Source organism: Hyla sarda, chromosome 9, assembly GCF_029499605.1.
Source record: "Hyla sarda isolate aHylSar1 chromosome 9, aHylSar1.hap1, whole genome shotgun sequence".
Lineage (NCBI taxonomy): Eukaryota > Metazoa > Chordata > Amphibia > Anura > Hylidae > Hyla > Hyla sarda.
The window spans coordinates 12,799,552-12,819,972 of NC_079197.1; the positions used below are offsets into that span (position 1 = coordinate 12,799,552).

Genomic DNA, 20,421 nt, shown 5'->3' on the forward strand with positions numbered 1-20,421 from the left:
CGTTTCCCGAGACACGTGTCATCAGAGAGGACTTAGACAGAAAAGAACAACCTTAACTTCAGAAGCTTATAAGTACTGAAAGGATTAAGATTTTTTAATAGAAGTTATTTACAAATCTGTTTAACTTTCTGGAGCCAGTTGATATATATATATAAAAAAAAGTTTTTCCTGGAATACCCCTTTAAACTGAATTTGATGGGAAAACGGCCAGACTTATTACAGGGGTGTATAAAAAATAAAAAGAGCGTATGGTACGTCACATGGAATTTTATGTGTTTTTAGTGCGTTTTTCTTATTTTAAGGAGTAATCCAGGATTGGAAAACTTATGCCCTATCCTAAGGATAGGGGATAAGTGTCAAATCGCAGGGAGTCTGACCGCTGGGCCCCCCATGATCTCCCGTACGGGGCCCTGGCAGTCTGTGGGAAGAGGGCGTGTTGATCACTGCACAGAGCGGCGGCTGACACGCCCCCTCAATACAACTCTATGGGACAGCCAGAGCGCTGCCTTTGGCAATCTCCGGCTCTGCCATATTGCTGTACGGGAGATCGCAGGAAGTCCCAACTAGAGATGAGCGAACTTACAGTAAATTCAATTCGTCACGAACTTCTCGGCTCGGCAGTTGATAACTTATCCTGCATAAATTAGTTCAGCTTTCCGGTGCTCCGGTGGGCAGGAAAAGGTGGATACAGTCCTAGGAGACTCTTTCCTAGGACTGTATCCACCTTTTCCAGCCCACCGGAGCACCGGAAAGCTGAACGAATTTATGCAGGATAAGTAATCAACTGCCGAGCCGAGAAGTTCGTGACAAATCGAATTTACTGTAAGTTCGCTCATCTCTAGTCACAACGGTCGGACTGCTTAAGATAGGGGATACGTTTTTGGCTCCAGAAAGTTATACAGATTTGTAATTTACTTCTATAAAAAAAAAAATCTTAATCCTACCAGTACTTATCAGCTGCTGAAGTTGAGTTGTTCTTTTCTATCTGACAACAGTGCTCTCTGCTGACACCTCTGTCTGTCTCAGGAACTGTCCAGAGTGGGAGCAAATCCCCATAGAAAACCTCTCCTGCTCTGGACAGTTCCTGAGACAGACAGAGGTGTCAGCAGAGAGCACTGTGGTCATATAGAAAATAACAACTCAACTTCAGCAGCTGATAAGTACTGGGAGGATTAATATTTTTTTTTTTTTTACAGAAGCAATTTACAAATCTGTTTAACTTTCTGGAGCCGGTTGATATGAAAAAAATAGTTTTTCACCGGAGTACCCCTTTAAATACTTGAAAATAAAAAAAAAGCACTACTGTAAGGCGTTCATTTAAGTAATGTAATCTATGATAACTTCAAATTCATATCAATCGCTGTTTTCCAAACAGTACGTCTCCAGCTGTTGCAAAACTACAACTCCCAGCATGCCCGGACAGCCGTTGGCTGTCCGGGCATGCTGGGAGTTGTAGTTTTGCAACAGCTGGAGACACACGGGGCACTCACCTATCCGGCTGTCCATGACGTAGGCCTCGATGATGGCGCTCTTCCTGCACAGATCCTCAGCCATGGATGCGCTGCTCACTTCTAAGTGCTTAACCTGCAGGAGAGACATTAGGCCAAAATTAAGTCCGTTGTCAGCGCCGGCGAGAGATAAAAATGAAGGATGATCCGCCTGGACCGTGCAGCGAGCGCTACAGACCAACACGGAGCAGCGGCTCTATTAACATTATGTACAGTGAAAGACGTCTTAACACAGCAGCCGACCGAGTGGGCATCACCTGTTTATAGCTACATAACATACGCTCCCTGACTAAAGAAGAAAAGTATGGCGATTCAAAGAGCGGCTGAAGGAAAAATAGCGCCACCCCTGCCTATAGCCTGCATCTGGTACTGCAGTTGGGTAACTGGGGCTAAAAAATAAATAAACTGCATTAGGCTGGGTTCACACTACGTTTTGTCCCATACGGGAGCGCATACGGCAGGAGGGAGCTAAAAGCTTGCGCTCCCGTATGTGACCGTATGCGCTCCCGTATGTCATTCACTTCAATGAGCCGACCGGAGTGAAACGTTCGGTCCGGTCGGCTCATTTTTGCGCCGTATGCGCTTTTACAACCGGACCTAAAACCGTGGTTGACCACAGTTTTAGGTCCGGTTGTAAAAGCGCATACGGCGCAAAAATGAGCCGACCGGACCGAACGTTTCACTCCGGTCGGCTCATTGAAGTGAATGGCATACGGGAGCGCATACGGTCACATACGGGAGCGCGAGGTTTTAGCTCCCTCCTGCCGTATGCGCTCCCGTATGGGACAAAACGTAGTGTGAACCCAGCCTTACAAGAGCAGCCTATGGAAAAGTGTGGCGCTATGTCTGGGGGAAAAAGTGATGCAGATCCTACAAGTCGGATATCTATCTATCTCATATCTATCTATCTCATATCTATCTATCTCATATCTATCTCATATCTATCTATCTATCTCATATCTATCTATATCTCATATCTATCTCATATCTATCTCTCTCATATCTATCTATCTATATCTCATATCTATCTCATATCTATCTATCTATCTCATATCTATCTCATATCTATCTATCTCATATCTATCTATCTATATCTATCTATCTATATCTCATATCTATCTCATATCTATCTATCTATCTCATATCTATCTCATATCTATCTATCTCATATCTATCTATCTATATCTCATATCTATCTCATATCTATCTATCTATATCTCATATCTATCTATCTATATCTCATATCTATCTCATATCTATCTATATATATCTCATATCTATCTATATATATCTCATATCTATCTATATCTCATATCTATCTATATCTCATATCTATCTATATCTCATATCTATCTATATATCTATATCTCATATCTATCTATCTCTCTCATATCTATCTATATATATCTCATATCTATCTATATATATCTCTCTATATATATATCTCTATATATATCTCATATCTATCTATCTCTCACTATATATCTATCTATATCTATAAATAATCATCCTGATATGTTAAATGTAAGAATAACAGGCTCACTATTGACTTGCTTTCCTTAATCAGTACATAATGGTAAAAGAGATAAAGGAACGGCCATGGGTAGGTTTAGGTCACCTTTTCTTCCAGCAACCATTTTTCCTGCTGGATTTCGGCGAGTCTCAGGAACAGGTCGGACATCTCCTCATCAGACAGCTCGGCCGGTCTCTGTGGCTGGGACTGGGGGCTGCCATTGTTAGACTAAAAGATAGATAGAAGTATTTAGGATGTAGTATTAAAACACTTACATGCTTTACACCATAACCATAAAAGCCCCTATAAATCTGAGCCTCAAAAAGTACCCGTCATGATCTTGTCAAATGTTACAATCCCCCCAAACAAATGCCCTCTGGTCGTTGTTTTCTGCTTTGGTCTAGATGGTACTTTTCTGTGCCTTACATTTTTCATTCAGCCAGGTCGTTGTTGGTTTTGAGTGCTGTGTGAGTGCGTGTTGTGTATCGTCCTTGTGCTTTTTTCCCTCTCTTTTCCTTCTTCTTATTGTAGGTCTTCACTAGTCTCCTTTGCTTCATGTAATCATAGAGTTGGTCTCCTGGAATGTTACGGGCCTGATGTCGCCCAGAGAACACAGATCCTACGCCACTTGAAACGTTTACATCCTAACATCGCATTGCTCCAGGAAAAACTCACCTTGCTGTTGCTGTTATGGTTTGTATGTCCCGCTTGTTGGTGGGGGAGGTGATTGGGGCCCCTTTCCGTGTCTCCCGCCCCATGTTAAACGATCCCTGGTAATACATGATACCATCCTGACCTAGAAGGCTGTTCGTAAGGCTTTCGGTCTCCTATACCTGCTGTCTGGGTACCTTGACTTCTGGGGTCATCCTGAATTCCCTCAGGGCCAGGAAAATCGCTTGTTTGCAACCTAGCGCATGAAGGGGACTCTGCTGGCAAATATGATACTAAACTCTGCAGATGATACTAAACTCTGTAAAGCGGTAAACACTATAGAGGACAGTGCACTGTATATAGTAGATAACACTATAGAGGACAGTGCACTGTTACAAATGGATCTGGATAGGTTGGAGGTTTGGTTTGAGAAGTGGCAGACGAGGTTCAACACTGATAAATGTAAGGTAATGCACATGGGGAAGAAAAATCTGGGCTAGGATTATGTATTAAATGGGAGAACACTTGGGATGACTGACGTGGAAAAGGACTTGGGAGTCTTAGTTAATAGTAAATTTAGCAGTAGTGACCAGTGTCAGGCAGCTGCTGCCAAGGCAAATAAAATCATGGGGTGCATCAATAGGGGCATAAATGCCCACGACAAGGAAATTATTCTACCGCTGTACAAATCACTAGTCAGACCACACATAGAATACTGTGTACAGTACTGGTCAGACCACACATAGAATACTGTGTAGAGTACTGGTCAGACCACACATAGAATACTGTGTACAGTACTGGTCAGACCACACATACAATACTGTGTACAGTACTGGTCAGACCACACATAGAATACTGTGTACAGTACTGATCAGACCACACATGGAATACTGTGTACAGTACTGGGCAGGCCACACATAGAATACTGTGTACAGTACTGGTCAGACCACACATAGAATACTGTGTACAGTACTGGTCAGACCACACATAGAATACTGTGTACAGTACTGGTCAGACCACACATGGAATACTGTGTACAGTACTGGTCAGACCACACATAGCATACTGTGTACAGTACTGGTCAGACCACACATAGAATACTGTGTACAGTACTGGTCAGACCACACATAGAATACTGTGTACAGTACTGGTCAGACCACACATAGAATACTGTGTACAGTACTGGTCAGACCACACATGGAATATTGTGTACAGTACTGGTCAGACCACACATAGAATACTGTGTACAGTACTGGTCAGACTACACATAGAATACTGTGTACAGTACTGGGCAGACCACACATAGAATACTGTGTAGAGTACTGGGCAGACCACACATAGACTACTGTGTAGAGTACTGGTCAGACCACACATAGAATACTGTGTACAGTACTGGTCAGACCACACATAGAATACTGTGTACAGTACTGGTCAGACCACACATAGAATACTGTGTACAGTACTGGGCACCACACATAGAATACTGTGTACAGTGCTGGTCAGACCACACATGGAATACTGTGTACAGTACTGGGCAGGCCACACATAGAATACTGTGTAGAGTACTGGTCAGACCACACATATAATACTGTGTAGAGTACTGGTCAGACCACACATAGAATACTGTGTACAGTACTGGTCAGACCACACATGGAATACTGTATACAGTACTGGTCAGACCACACATAGAATACTGTGTACAGTACTGGTCAGACCACACATGGAATACTGTGTACAGTACTGGTCAGACCACACATAGAATACTGTGTACAGTACTGGGCACCACACATAGAATACTGTGTACAGTACTGATCAGACCACACATAGAATACTGTGTACAGTACTGGTCAGACCACACATAGAATACTGTGTACAGTACTGGTCAGACCACACATAGAATACTGTGTACAGTACTGGTCAGACCACACATAGAATACTGTGTACAGTACTGGTCAGACCACACATAGAATACTGTGTACAGTACTAGTCAGACCACACATAGAATACTGTGTACAGTACTGGTCAGACTACACATAGAATACTGTGTACAGTACTGGTCAGACCACACATAGAATACTGTGTACAGTACTGGTCTGACCACACATAGAATACTGTGTACAGTACTGGTCAGACCACGCATAGAATACTGTGTACAGTACTAGTCAGACCACACATAGAATACTGTGTACAGTACTGGTCAGACCACACATGGAATACTGTGTACAGTACTGGTCAGACCACACATAGAATACTGTATACAGTACTGGTCAGACCACACATAGAATACTGTGTACAGTACTGGTCAGACCACATATAGAATACTGTGCACAGTACGGGGCAGACCACACATGGAATACTGTGTACACTACTGGTCAGACCACATAGAATACTGTGTACAGTACTGGTCAGAACACACATAGAATACTGTGTACAGTACTGGTCAGACCACACATAGAATACTGTGTACAGTACTGGTCAGACCACACATAGAATACTGTGTACAGTACTGGTCAGACCACACATAGAATACTGTGTACAGTACTGGTCAGACCACACATAGAATACTGTGTACAGTACTGGGCACCAGTGTACAAGAAAGATATAGTGGAGCTGGAGAGGGTTCAAAGACGGGCAACCAGGGTAATACGGGGAATGGGAGGACTACAGTACCCAGAAAGATTATCAGAATTAGGGTTATTTAGTTTAGAAAAAAGAAGGCTTAGGGGAGACCTAATAACTATGTATAAATATATCAGGGGACAGTACAGAGATCTCTCCATGATCTATTTATACCCAGGACTGTATCTATAACAAGGGGGCATCCTCTACGTCTAGAGGAAAGAAGGTTCCTACACCAGCACAGACGGGGGTTCTTTACTGTAAAGAATTTGGAACGGATTACCATCGTATGTTGCGGGACCACTGTACTGTGTGGAGTATGCCGGAGACTAGCTTCTCTTTCTTTTATCTCCCCATCTTCTCCTCTCTCTCCCCCCCCCCCCCTTTTTTCTTTCTTTTTCCTTTGTTCGTTGTGTCAGTGTTGGTGTTTTATGTTGGTGTGAAGGATGTTTGACTAGTAGTGCTGGGACTGTGAACCTTTGCTTTACAAGTATTGCTATTGTCTAACTACTTGGGGACATGGGTACTGCGTTACCCACATAAGCCCTTTTTGTTCATATCGATTTGCTTTGCTTTCTGTATTACCGTTTTATGATAAAATTCGTGAAAATTCAATAAACAAAGTTCTTTAAAAAAAAAAAAAGGCATGTTTTACAGTGATTTGCACAATTTTGGAAAAAAAGCACAATATTTGTGGCGATATTGGGATAATCAAAGCAAAAACAATAAAATAAAAAAAGTGGTGTGTGAACACAGCAGAGGTGTTTACCTACTCTATATTCAGATCCCATACATATAGCAGCAGCAGTATACAGATAGAGCTGAAGGGGAGGAGTATAACTACTATATATCCTGATCCATTAGATATAGCAGCAGTATACAGATAGAGCTGGAGGGGAGGTGTATAACTACTATATATCCTGATCTCATAGAGATAACAGCAGTATACAGATAGAGCTGGAGGGGAGGTGTATAACTACTATATATCCTGATCTCATAGAGATAACAGCAGTATACAGAGAGAGCTCGAGGGGAGGTATAACACTAATATATATACTGATCCCATTGCAATAGCAGCAGTATACAGATAGAGCTGGATAAAGGGTGTATTAACTACTATATCTCCTGATCCCATAAACATAGCAACAGCAGTATACAGATAGAGCTGGAGGGAAGGTATATAACTACTCTAAATCCTGATCCCAAAAAGATATCAGCAGCAGTATAAAGATAGAGCTGGAGGGGAGATGTATAACTACTATATATCCTGATCCCATAGAGATAGCAGCAGCAGTATACAGAGAGCTGGAGGAGAGGTGTATAACTACTATATATCCTGATCCCATAGAGATAGCAGCAGTATACAGATAGAGCTGGAGGGGAGGTGTATAACTACTATATATCCTGATCCCATAGAGATAGCAGCAGTATACAGATAGAGCTAGAGGGGAGGTGTATAATTACTATATATCCTGATCTCAGAGATAACAGCACTGGGAGGAGAGGTGTTTAACTACTATATATATATATATATATATATATATATATATATATATATATATAGATCCCATAGAGATAGCAGCAGCAGTATACAGATAGAGCTGGAGGAGAGGTGTATAACTACTATATATCCTGATACCATAGAGATAGCAGCAGTATACAGATAGATCTGAAGGGGAGGTGTATAACTACTATATATCCTGATCCCATAGAGATAGCAGCAGTATACAGATAGAGCTGGAGGGGAGGAGTATAACTACTATATATCCTGATCCCATAGAGATAGCAGCAGTATACAGATAGAGCTGGAGGGGAGGTGTATAACTACTATATATCCTGATCCCATAGAGATAGCAGCAGTATACAGATAGAGCTGGAGGGGAGGTGTATAACTACTATATATCATGATCCCATAGAGATAGCAGCAGTATACAGATAGAGCTGGAGGAGAGGTGTATAACTACTATATATCCTGATCCCATAGAGATAGCAGCAGTATACAGATAGAGCTGGAGGAGAGGTGTATAACTACTATATATCTTGATCCTATTGAACATCAGACGCTTCTGTAATCTTTATTGTTTCCGAGTAGAATACACGCGGTCGGTGTGAAGACCTCTGGGTGCCATCTACAGAACATCACAGCGTCGCTATCATTTCCTATATTCCGGCGGCTCCTCCGTACAGCTCTGAAGAGGATGAATTCATCACGGATCGCCCCGCGCCACGCGCATTAACCGGGAGCAAAGATCCCGCCAGACAATTAACCCTCTTCTCTGGGTTTTCCTTGTAAGGAGATGAGAGCGTCTGGAGGAAAGCCGCCTGAGCAATGATAATAGGTCTGGTAATATCTCTGATGCGTTTCGCTCTATTACAAAGACCCTGAATTACGGAGGACGATCGGACTTGTCACATCTTCAGAACAACGACTGATGGCGCCAAAGTTGTAAGCAAGGAGAATGCAATGTCAAGATGGCGGCGATCTAGAGCAGTGGCCTCAACCTGGTGCAAAACTACAACTCTCAGCATGCCCTGACAGCCGAAGGCTGTCAGGGCATGCTGGGAGTTGTAGTTTTGACACAGCTGGAGAAGCGCAATGGTGCGCACTTTATACACTATTACCTTATTGCTGCTGGTGGTGGCGTTCTCCTTCATGATCTCCCGGTAGCTGAAGGAGGAGACGCTGCTGCTGTCGCCCGTCTGCGTTCGGCTGGGGGAGCTGATTTCGGCTAATACCAAGTCCTCCAAACCTGAAGCAGAGAATGGGGGTTAGTACCCGAAACATGGAGGCAAAATACATATGGTATATACAGTCATAGGACTCACCGCCTGCACTATATACAGTCACATGATTTACTGCCTGCACTATACAGTGACATGATTTACTGTCTGCACTACACACAGTCACATGATTTACTGCCTGCACTATACACACAGTCACATGATTTACTGCCTGCACTATACACAGTCACAGGACTCACCAGCTGCACTATACACAGTCACAGGACTCACTACCTGCACTATAAACAGTCACAGGGCTCACTACCTGCACTATACACAGTCAGTGATCACTACCTGCACTATACACAGTCACAGGACTCACTACCTGCACTATAAACAGTCACAGGACTCACTACCTGCACTATACACAGTCACAGGACTCACCGGCTGCACTATACACAGTCACAGGACTCACTACCTGCACTATACACAGTCACAGGACTCACTACCTGCACTATACACAGTCACAGGACTCACTACCTGCACTATACACAGTCACAGGACTCACTACCTGCACTATACACAGTCACAGGACTCACCAGCTGCACTATACACAGTCACAGGACTCACCAGCTGCACTATACACAGTCACAGGACTCACCAGCTGCACTATACACAGTCACAGGACTCACTACCTGCACTATACACAGTCACAGGACTCACTACCTGCACTATACACAGTCACAGGACTCACTACCTGCACTATACACAGTCACAGGACTCACTACCTGCACTATACACAGTCACAGGACTCACTACCTGCACTATACACAGTCACAGGACTCACTACCTGCACTATACACAGTCACAGGACTCACTACCTGCACTATACACAGTCACAGGACTCACTACCTGCACTATACACAGTCACAGGACTCACTACCTGCACTATACACAGTCACAGGACTCACTACCTGCACTATACACAGTCACAGGACTCACTACCTGCACTATACACAGTCACAGGACTCACTACCTGCACTATAAACAGTCACAGGACTCACTACCTGCACTATAAACAGTCACAGGACTCACTACCTGCACTATAAACAGTCACAGGACTCACTACCTGCACTATACACAGTCATAGGACTCACTACCTGCACTATACACAGTCACATGATTTACTGCCTGCACTATATACAGTCACATGATTTACTGCCTGCACTATACAATCACGATTTACTGCCTGCACTATATACAATCACATGATTTACTGCCTGCACTATACAATCACAATTTACTGCCTGCACAATATACAATCACATGATTTACTGCCTGCACTATATACAGTCACATGATTTACTGCCTGCACTATACAGTGACATGATTTACTGTCTGCACTATACACAGTCACATGATTTACTGCCTGCACTATACACACAGTCACATGATTTACTGCCTGCACTATACACAGTCACATGATTTACTGCCTGCACTATACACAGTCACAGGACTCACCGCCTGCACTATACACACAGTTACATGATTTACTGCCTGCACTATACACAGTCACAGGACTCACCGCCTGCACTATACACACAGTCACATGATTTACTGCCTGCACTACACACAGTCATATGATTTACTGTCAGCACTACACACAGTCACATGATTTACTGCCTGCACTATATACAGTCACATGATTTACTGCCTGCACTATACACAGTCACAGGACTCACTACCTGCACTATACACAGTCACAGGACTCACTACCTGCACTATATACAGTCACAGGACTCACCGCCTGCACTATACACAGTCACAGGACTCACCGCCTGCACTATACACAGTCACAGAACTCACTACCTGCACTATACACAGTCATAGGACTAATAACCTGCACTATACACAGTCACAGAACTCACTACCAGCACTATACAGTCATAGGACTAATAACCTGCACTATACACAGTCATAGGACTAATAACCTGCACTATTCACCGGACTCATCACCTGCACTATACACAGTCACAGGACTCCCTGCCTGCACTATACACAGTCACAGGACTCACCGGCTGCACTATACACAGTCACAGGACTAATAACCTGCACTATACACAGTCACAGGACTCACTACCTGCACTATACACAGTCACAGGACTCACTACCTGCACTATACACAGTCATAGGACTAATAACCTGCACTATACACAGTCACAGAACTCACTACCAGCACTATACACAGTCACAGGGCTCACTACCAGCACTATACACAGTCATAGGACTAATAACCTGCACTATACACAGTCACAGGGCTCACTACCAGCACTATACAGTCATAGGACTAATAACCTGCACTATACACAGTCATAGGACTAATAACCTGCACTATACACAGTCACAGGGCTCACTACCTGCACTATACAGTCATAGGACTAATAACCTGCACTATACACAGTCATAGGACTAATAACCTGCACTATTCACCGGTCTCATCACCTGCACTATACACAGTCACAGGACTCCCTGCCTGCACTATACACAGTGTGGCGGTGACATCCCTGTCCGTGCACTATATGGCGCTCCATCCTCATCCTCCACTCCCAGCATTACTTCGGCTCAGCACTTTCCACCCTGGTTTTTGTGAGATCGGGTCCGGCTGCCTCCCACCTCCTGACTCATCACACCCATGAAATATTAATGTTCTGCTGAAAGTCTTAATGCTTCTAGAGGGATTATAAGGAAGGTGGGGGGGCGGCCTGCGCTAGAGCGGCGAAGGGGGCGGGAGACGTGAAACCAGGTCCCCATACACCACCGCCGATACAGCCTGGTGACGTGGTGACAGCCTCACATGATGCCCGACCTGCCGGGTCACCCTGCCGGATCTATATCAACCACCAACCACAGCTGAGAGAACGCGCAACCCCCAGAAAGGGATCGCCGCATAATAAAGCGCATTTTCCACTCATGACCAGAATACGCTGTAATATTTATGGGCTCGCCGTATAGATATTTACTAGGGAATGCAGAAAATATTCCACATCCTTCCCATGGGCTCTTACATAACACAGCCTTGCAGTGTGCAAAAACGTCTATACAACCAATATGGCCGCCATGAAGATACAGCTTAAAGGGGTACGCCGGTGGCAAACTTTTTTTTTTAAATGAACTGGTGCCAGAAAGTTAAACAGATTTGTAAATTACTTCTATTAAAACATTTTAATCCTTCCAGTACTTATAAGCTGCTGAATACTACAGAGGAAATTATTTTCTTTTTGGAACACAGAGCTCTCTGCCGACATCACGAGCACAGTGCTCTCTGCTGACATCTCTGTCCATTTTAAGAACTGTCCTGAGTAGGAGAAAATCCCCCATAGCAAACATATGCTGCTCTGGACAGTTCCTAAAATGGACAGAGATGTCAGCAGAGAGCACTGTGCTCGTGATGTCAGCAGAGAGCTCTGTGTTCCAAAAAGAAAAGAATTTCCTCTGTTGTATTCAGCAGCTAATAAGTACTGGAAGGATTAAGATTTTTTTAATAGAAGTAATTTACAAATCGGGTTAACTTTCTGGCACCAGTTGATTTAAAAAAAAAAAAAAAAAGTTGTCCACCGGAGTACCCCTTTAAGCTTATAGCGAATGGGCCCATTGCTACCCCTAAGTCTGACGGACATGGAGAGGTCATGCCTGCAATAGATAGAAGTGATGTATAATTTGATGGCACTATACAAATAAGTTTTTATCCATATTATTATTATTGTTATTATCATAATTTTTATTATTATTACCTTTACAGCTTCCTGGGTGGGGCATTTAAACCACTACCTGAGCATGTGACCAGACTGCAGGAGTCACCTGAGGATCAGCAATGGCTATGGGGGTAAACATTTTGGGGTTGGGATGGGTGTGTATATTTAGCTTTTTGCCTAAAGTAGTGTTGTGGCTATCCAGCCGTTAGAAAAACTACAACTCCCATCATGCCCAGAACAGCTGAAGGTGGTCAGGGGAATGATAGAAGTTGTCGTTTTGAAACAGCTGGAGAGAAACATGTTGGGGAAGACTGGCTATAGCAGTGGCCCTCCAGATGTTGAAAAACTACAACTCCCAGCATGCCCAGACGGCTGTCTGGGCATGCTGAGAGTTGTAGTTTTGCAACACCTGGAGGGCCACAGATTGGAGACCACTGCTATAGCCAGTCTTCCCCAACATGTTTCTCTCCAGCTGTTGTAAAACTACAACTTCTATCATTCCCCTGACCACCTTCAGCTGTTCAGGGCATGCTGAGAGTTGTAGTTTTGCAACACCTGGTTTATGGGATCACCCCATGAAAATTCTGGGACCTGAATCGGGACCTGATGGGAGTTGTAGTATTGCTATAACTGGAGAGAATCTGATTGGGGGAAGAATGGCCTATAGGATTGTCTCATAGAAATTCTGTCAGGAACTGATTGGAGTTGTAGTTCTGCAACAGCTGAAGAGCATCAGTTTGGGGTAAAACTGGCCTATAGGATCGCTCCATGAAAATTCTGCTGGGACCTGATGGGAGTTGTAGTATTGCTATAACTGGAGAGAATCTGGTTGGGGGGGGGGGGGAGAATTGGGGGAGAATGGCCTATAGGATTGTCCCATAGAAATTCTGTCCGGAACTGATGGGAGTTGTAGTTCTGCAACAGCTGAAGAGCATCAGTTTTGGGTAAAACTGGCCTATAGGATCGCTCCATGAAAATTCTGTCAGAACCTGATGGGAGTTGTAGTATTGCTATAACTGGAGAGCATCAGGTTGGAGGAAGAATGGCCAATAGGATTGTCCCATAGAAATTCTGTCAGGAACTGATGGGAGTTGTAGTTTGGCAGCAGCTGGAGAGCTGTAGTTTGGGGAAAGAATGGCCTATCGGTTCGCCCCCGTGAAAATTTGTCAGAACCTGATGGGAGTTGTAGTTTTGTTTGGGAGAAGACTGGCCCCCATGAAGAAGAAGGGGGCAGGTGGACATATTGGATACAGATGTAAGACGCTGAACAGAACCTGTACAGTCTGGAGACCTATTTTCGCTCCACGCAGAGCAGGGGGTCAATGATGGATCAATAAATAAAAGTCACGCCGCGGCAATCTCTCCTATCGATTGGCCATTATGTCCTGAAAGAAAAACCCGAACTGATCTACAAATAGTTTATTTTTACCTGATCACTGGGAGAGACAGAAAATGTGCACAGTCAACTGAGCGCTGAACGGCAATAGAACAGCGCCCCAAGTGGCCACTTGTATATCACAAAATACAGATTATACACAATACTGTTTACATTTCTAAGGACTTTATTTTGGAATTTAGTAATTGCACACATGCTCTATACCTGCGGCACTCCAGTGGTTGCAAAACTACAACTCCCATCATGCCCTGACAGCCAAAGGCTGTCAGGGCCTGATGGGAGTTGTAGTTTTGCAACAGCTGCCTTTTGGGGAACAGTGCAACAGAGACATATTTATAGCTGTCAAGGCATGATGGGAGTTGTAGTTTTCCAACAGCTGTTTTTGCGGAACAGTGGAACAGAGACAAATTATAGCTGATAAGACACGATGGGAGATGTAGTTGTGCAACTGCTGCAGTTTGAGGAATAGAGCAATATTATAGCTGTTAAGGCATGATGGGAGTTGTAGTTGTGCAACAGCTTTAAGTGCCGCAGCTTGGGGAACAGAACCAAAGAGCAATTATATAGATGTCAAGGCATGATGGGAGTTGTAGTTTTGCAACAGCTGCAGTTTAAGGAACAGTGCAACACGTTAATATTATAGCTGTCCAGGCATAATGGGAGTTGTAGTTGTGCAACTGCTGTTCTTTGGGGAACAGTACTACAGAGAAATAATTTAGCTGTTAAAGCATGATGGGAGTTGTAGTTCTGTAACTGCTGTTGTTTGTGGAACAGTGCAGCATAGGCATATTATAGCTGATAAGACATGATGGGAGATGTAGTTGTGCAACTGCTGCTGTTTGAGGAATATTATAGCTGTCAAGGCATGATGGGAGTTGTAGTTGTGCAACAGCTTTAAGTGCCGCAGTTTGGGGAACAGAACCAAAGAGCAATAATATAGATGTCAAGGCATGATGGGAGTTATAGTTTTGCAACAGCTGGAGAGCCACAGGTAGGAGAACACTGGCTTAACAGAAGATCCCATAAAAAAAGGTCAAGGCATTCTGGGAGTAGTAGTTCTGCAACTGGTGTTTGGGGACCAGTGCAACAGAGAATTATTATAGCTGTTTAGTCAATGAGAGTTGTAGTTTAGCAACTACTGGAGTGCTGCAGTTTGGGAACAGGGCCGCGGAGCAATATTTTAGCTTTCAATGAATGCTGGGAGTTGTAATTTTGCAACAGCTGCAGCTCGGAGAACAATGAAACAAAGAAACATTATAGCTAATCAATGCATGATGGGAGTTGTAGTTTTGCAACAGCTATGAAGCCAGAGGTTGGGAGACACTATAGCAATGATTCTATCAAGCTGTTTCTGAATGTTATCAGTTCATAGAAAAGCTGGGATGCATCCAAAATTGCCACCATTACCACCCCCGTAGGGACTGTCACCCAGTCTGGGGTCCTACCTATCTACCCTGTAATAGCGCCCATAATGGTTGTCACCCATCAGCTGCCAGGACCTGCATTTGCTCAGGATGAGTTAAGGATGAGTTTCCCTTTAAGCAGCCTATGGATAATGTACGTCTCGGAGGACTGCGGTGAAGATAAAGCAGAGGACGCACAAGTGGCAGAATTCTATGGAGCCCCAGGTGAGGAGACAGCAGCGAACGCTCCTGACCCCAGACGCTCTCATTGACTCGGAGGCTTTAGTACTGCAGCAGGATCACTTTACAGCATGTGGCTCCACTGCAGAGCATCCGAGTATTGGAGATTCTGTGTCAGGATTAAAGGAAGAAAACAAAGCCCTGACAGCTCCATTTATAACCGGCTGCCGAGTACTGGCAATGATGTGGAGATAACAAGACGTCTCCAGAGGCCGAGCCTCACACTGCAGAGGCTGAGGAGAGCAAGGAGCACGTACACTGTGCCTGGCACCGCTGTACCCGGAAATAAGAGGGTGGAGAGGAGCAGGAGCACATACACACCGCGCCTGGCACCACTGTACCCGGGAATAAGAGGGTGGAGGGGAGCAGGAGCACATACACACTGCGCCTGGCACCGCTGTACCCGGGAATAAGAGGGTGGAGGGGAGCAAGAGCACATACACTGCGCCTGGCACTGCTGTACCCGGGAATAAGAGGGAGGAGGGGAGCAGGAGCACATATACACCGCGCCTGGCACCGCTATACCCGGGAAAAAGAGGGTGGAGGGGAGCAGGAGCACATACACTGCGCCTGGCACCGTTGTACCCGGGAATAAGAGGGTGGAGGGGAGCAGGAGCACGTACACTGCGCCTGGCACCGCTGTACCCGGGAATAAGAGGGTGGAGGGGAGCAGGAGCACATACACACCGCGCTTGGCACCACTGTACCCGGGAATAAGAGGGTGGAGGGGAGCAGAAGCACATACACACCGTGCCTGGCACCGCTGTACCCGGGAATAAGAGGGTGGAGGGGAGCACATACACACCACGCCTGGCACCGCTGTACCCGGGAATAAGAGGGTGGAGGGGAGCAGGAGCACATACACTGCGCCTGGAACCGCTGTACCCGGGAATAAGAGGGTGGAGGGGAGCAGGAGCACATACACACCGCGCCTGGCACCGCTGTACCCGAGAATAAGAGGGTGGAGAGGAGCAGGAGCACATACACACCGCACCTGGCACCGCTGTAACTGGGAATAAGAGGGTGGAGGGAGCAGGAGCACGTACACTACGCCTGGCATCGCTGTACCCGGGAATAAGAGGATGGAGGAGAGCAGGAGCACATACACTGCGCCTGGCACCGCTGTACCCGGGAATAAGAGGGTGGAGGGGAGCAGGAGCACATATACTGCACCTGGCACCTCTATAATCCTGCAGTACTAATATTATGTATAATCCTGCAGTACTGTGCATCCTGCAGTACTAGTTCTATATATATATATAATCCTGCAGTACTATGTATCATCCTAGTTCTATATATATATATAATCCTGCAGTACCAGTACTATGTATAACCCTGAAGTACTCTGGAGCTGTTGCGATCAGCATTGTAGATCCTTACAGATTAGGGTGAGAACCTTTGTATCTAACACTTACTCTGGCTGTCACTAAGTTTTTCCAGAAAAATACATTTTTGAGCCAGTGATGCCCCATAGTCTGTCCGGACATGCTGGGAGTTATAGTGTTGCAACAGCTGGAGGCAACCTGGTTGGCAAACTCTGTGCTATAATGATGGTGGCCATATTAGACTTCACCCGGTTTTCCCAGGAAAACATAGAGCTGAATAGAACGTGACCCCGATGATAAGATCTTATAGAGGTCTCACCCATAAACCTCGCTCTGCTTTTCCAAGGGAAATCCCTGAGTGTTGTACAGGAAATAGACGTGTGTCCCGCTCCAATGATCTTCCCATTAGCTCCAGTAATAACTCCAGATAAATAATCCCATATAAAGTATCACTAGAGACTCCGCGCCCACCAGTCCGTCATGGAGGCACTCACCATGTTACTGATCCCCACCCCCAGAGGGGACGCCAATGATGGATGACTACTAGAAGATGGTAATGGCGATGAAAGGAGAAGACTATGGGGGGTACAATTATATTAGAAAGAAATGATAAGATGGTAAAAGGCTAATGGTGTCTCTTGAGGAGGAAGAGGAGAACATAAGGAAAGACCAAGGAACAAATTAAGATTTTTTTTTTTTTTGCTCTCCATAGGACCCTGTAAGCACATGCCGGGGGGAAGGGGACATTGAGTGACAGAGGAACATCCTTAACATCTAGCCACCAGGATGCTGTGGTTATTACTGACCTTGGAGGTAGGACCACACGGTCGTGCGCTGCCTTACAGGGCAGAATCCCACTGACAACAATAGGTACACAGTGTGAACGAGCCTTTAGTTCTTCCCAACCAGGGTGATTCTAGCTGTTGCAAAACTACAACTTCCAGCATGCCCGGCTGTCCGGGCATGCTTGGAGTTGAAGTTTTGCAACAGTTAGAGGCACCCTGGTTGGGAAACAGGCCTATGAACATAGCTTCAGTGCCCATTTTAGACATCGCATTTGTTAGGTGAAGATCTCTGTGAGGGACAGTGAGCAGTGACAACAGAGAAAAGGAGTAGGAGCACACATATAATAATTGTAGTAAAGCAGCAGAGGCTGTCCGGGCATGATGGGAGTTGTAGTTTTGCAACAGCTGGAGGCACCCTGGTTGGGAAACAATGGCCTTTGAACATAGCTTCAGTGCCCATTTTAGACATAGCATTTGTTAGGTGAAGATCTCTGTGAGGGACATTGTAGTAAAGCAGCAGAGGCTGCCCAGGCATGCTGGGAGTTGTAGTTTTGCAAAAGCTAGAGGCACCCTAGTTGGGAAACATTGGACTATGAACATAGCTTCAGCGCCCAATTTAGTCATAGCATTTGTTAGGTGAAGATCTCTGTGAGGGACAGTGAGCAGTAGCAACACAGATAAGGAGTAGGAGCACACATATAATAATTGTAGTAAAGCAGCAGAGGCTGTCCGGGCACGCTGGGAGTTGTACTTTTGCAACAGCTGGAGACACCCTGGTTGAGAAACAACGGCCTTTGAACATAGCTTCAGTGCCCATTTTAGACATAGCATTTGTTAGGTGAAGATCTCTGTGAGGGACAGTGAGCAGTGGCAACACAGATAAGGAGAAGGAGCACACATATAATAACTGTAGTAAAGCAGCAGAGGCTGTCCAGGCATGCTGGGAGTTGTAGTTTTGCAAAAGCTAGAGGCACCCTAGTTGGGAAACATTGGGCTATGAACATAGCTTCAGCGCCCAATTTAGTCATAGCATTTGTTAGGTGAAGATCTCTGTGAGGGACAGTGAGCAGTAGCAACAGAGATAAGGAGTAGGAGCACACATATAATAATTGTAGTAAAGCAGCAGAGGCTGTCCGGGCACGCTGGGAGTTGTACTTTTGCAACAGCTGGAGGCACCCTGGTGGGGAAACACTGCCTTAGGCAGTCAACTGGCTGGGAATGGGGTTATCTATTGTTAATGCGGCTCTCTACTTCCAACGTTTGTCAGATGCACATCCCCTAATACTCGGAAAAACCTGCGGCCAACAAATGAGGATTTTTTAATCTGTCAAAAACTAAGAAGGAGCGTTTCCATGTTTATCATCTGACCCCTGGGCCTATTACACAGTGCCATATCGTCCTGTTCAGCTGCAAATTTCACCCCAGCTACATCAATGTGCAGAAGAAACCCGTCGAGCTGTACAGGTTTCCATGCAGGAGCGTGACCAAAATAAAGAATAGTCTCTCCTGCATTCCCTCTGCTATTCCACACTGTTCGGACTCTGCAGCGCGGGGCCTCCACCTGTGTAGGAGATAATGTATCTGCACAGTCTAATGATCTGTCCGGAGTTAATTATATTCAGCGTTTAAAGCCTAATTTGCCAGGAATGCAGCAGATACATCAGCCTGAGATTCTCACTCTGGTTTTAAGGAAAATAAAATGATTTCCGCAGCTAATGGTTCATTAGGGGGAGGAGAGGCTGGAGCGGAGCACAAGAGCAACTACCACCTTATAGATTGGCCTCCGAGCGGAAAGAATAGGATTTTTGTGTTGCTCACCTGTAAAATCCCTTTGCTTGCCTAGTTCATTGGGGGACACAGAAGACCGTGGGTATAGACTGGTGCCACTAGAATAATCCTAATCCTTATTTTATACTCCACACACACTAATGAGTTAAAGGAGTATTTTAGTGAAAAACTATTCTTCTCATATCAACTGGCTCCAGAAAGTTAAACAGATATGTAAATTACTTCTATTAAAAAAATTAATCCTTCCAGTACTTATCAGCTGCTGAAGTTGAGTTGTTCTTTTCTGTCTGACAACAGTGCTCTCTGCTGAAACCTCTGGTTGTCTCAGGAGCGGTCAAGAGCAGGAGAGGTTTGCTATGGGGATTTGCTCCTACTATGGACAGTTCCTGAGACAGACAGAGGTGTCAGCGGAGAGCACTGTTGTCAGACAGAAAAGAACAACTCAACTTCAGTAGCTGATAAGTACTGGAAGGATTAAGATTTTTTAATAGAAGTAATTTGCAAATCTGTACAACTTTCTGGAGCCAGTAGAAAAAAAATTGCTTTTCACTGTAATACCCCTTTAATAGCGAGCTCCCAATTCAGGCTTGCTGTCTGTTAGCCACAGCGTACGATATTACAGTCTAGTGAATTCAATGGATACTATGTAATATTTCCCTGGAGGCGCTGCAGGGAAACTATAAAGTTGACTGTTCACTCTAACTGATATCCGGAGGTCCC

General features: G+C 44.9%; 1 protein-coding gene across 3 annotated transcripts in view; it reads right to left on the minus strand.

The window, feature by feature from the left end:
- Positions 1 to 20,421, minus strand: part of GRIPAP1 (GRIP1 associated protein 1) — a 98,996-nt gene that overhangs the window by 25,229 nt on the left and 53,346 nt on the right. For all 3 annotated transcript variants that reach the window (XM_056540894.1, XM_056540895.1, XM_056540892.1), the window contains 3 exons: positions 8,914 to 9,041; positions 3,127 to 3,249; positions 1,491 to 1,584 (listed from right to left, as the gene is read on the minus strand). In XM_056540894.1, coding sequence (XP_056396869.1) covers positions 1,491 to 1,584; positions 3,127 to 3,249; positions 8,914 to 9,041 — 345 coding nt within the window. The remainder of the gene's footprint in view (positions 1 to 1,490; positions 1,585 to 3,126; positions 3,250 to 8,913; positions 9,042 to 20,421) is intronic.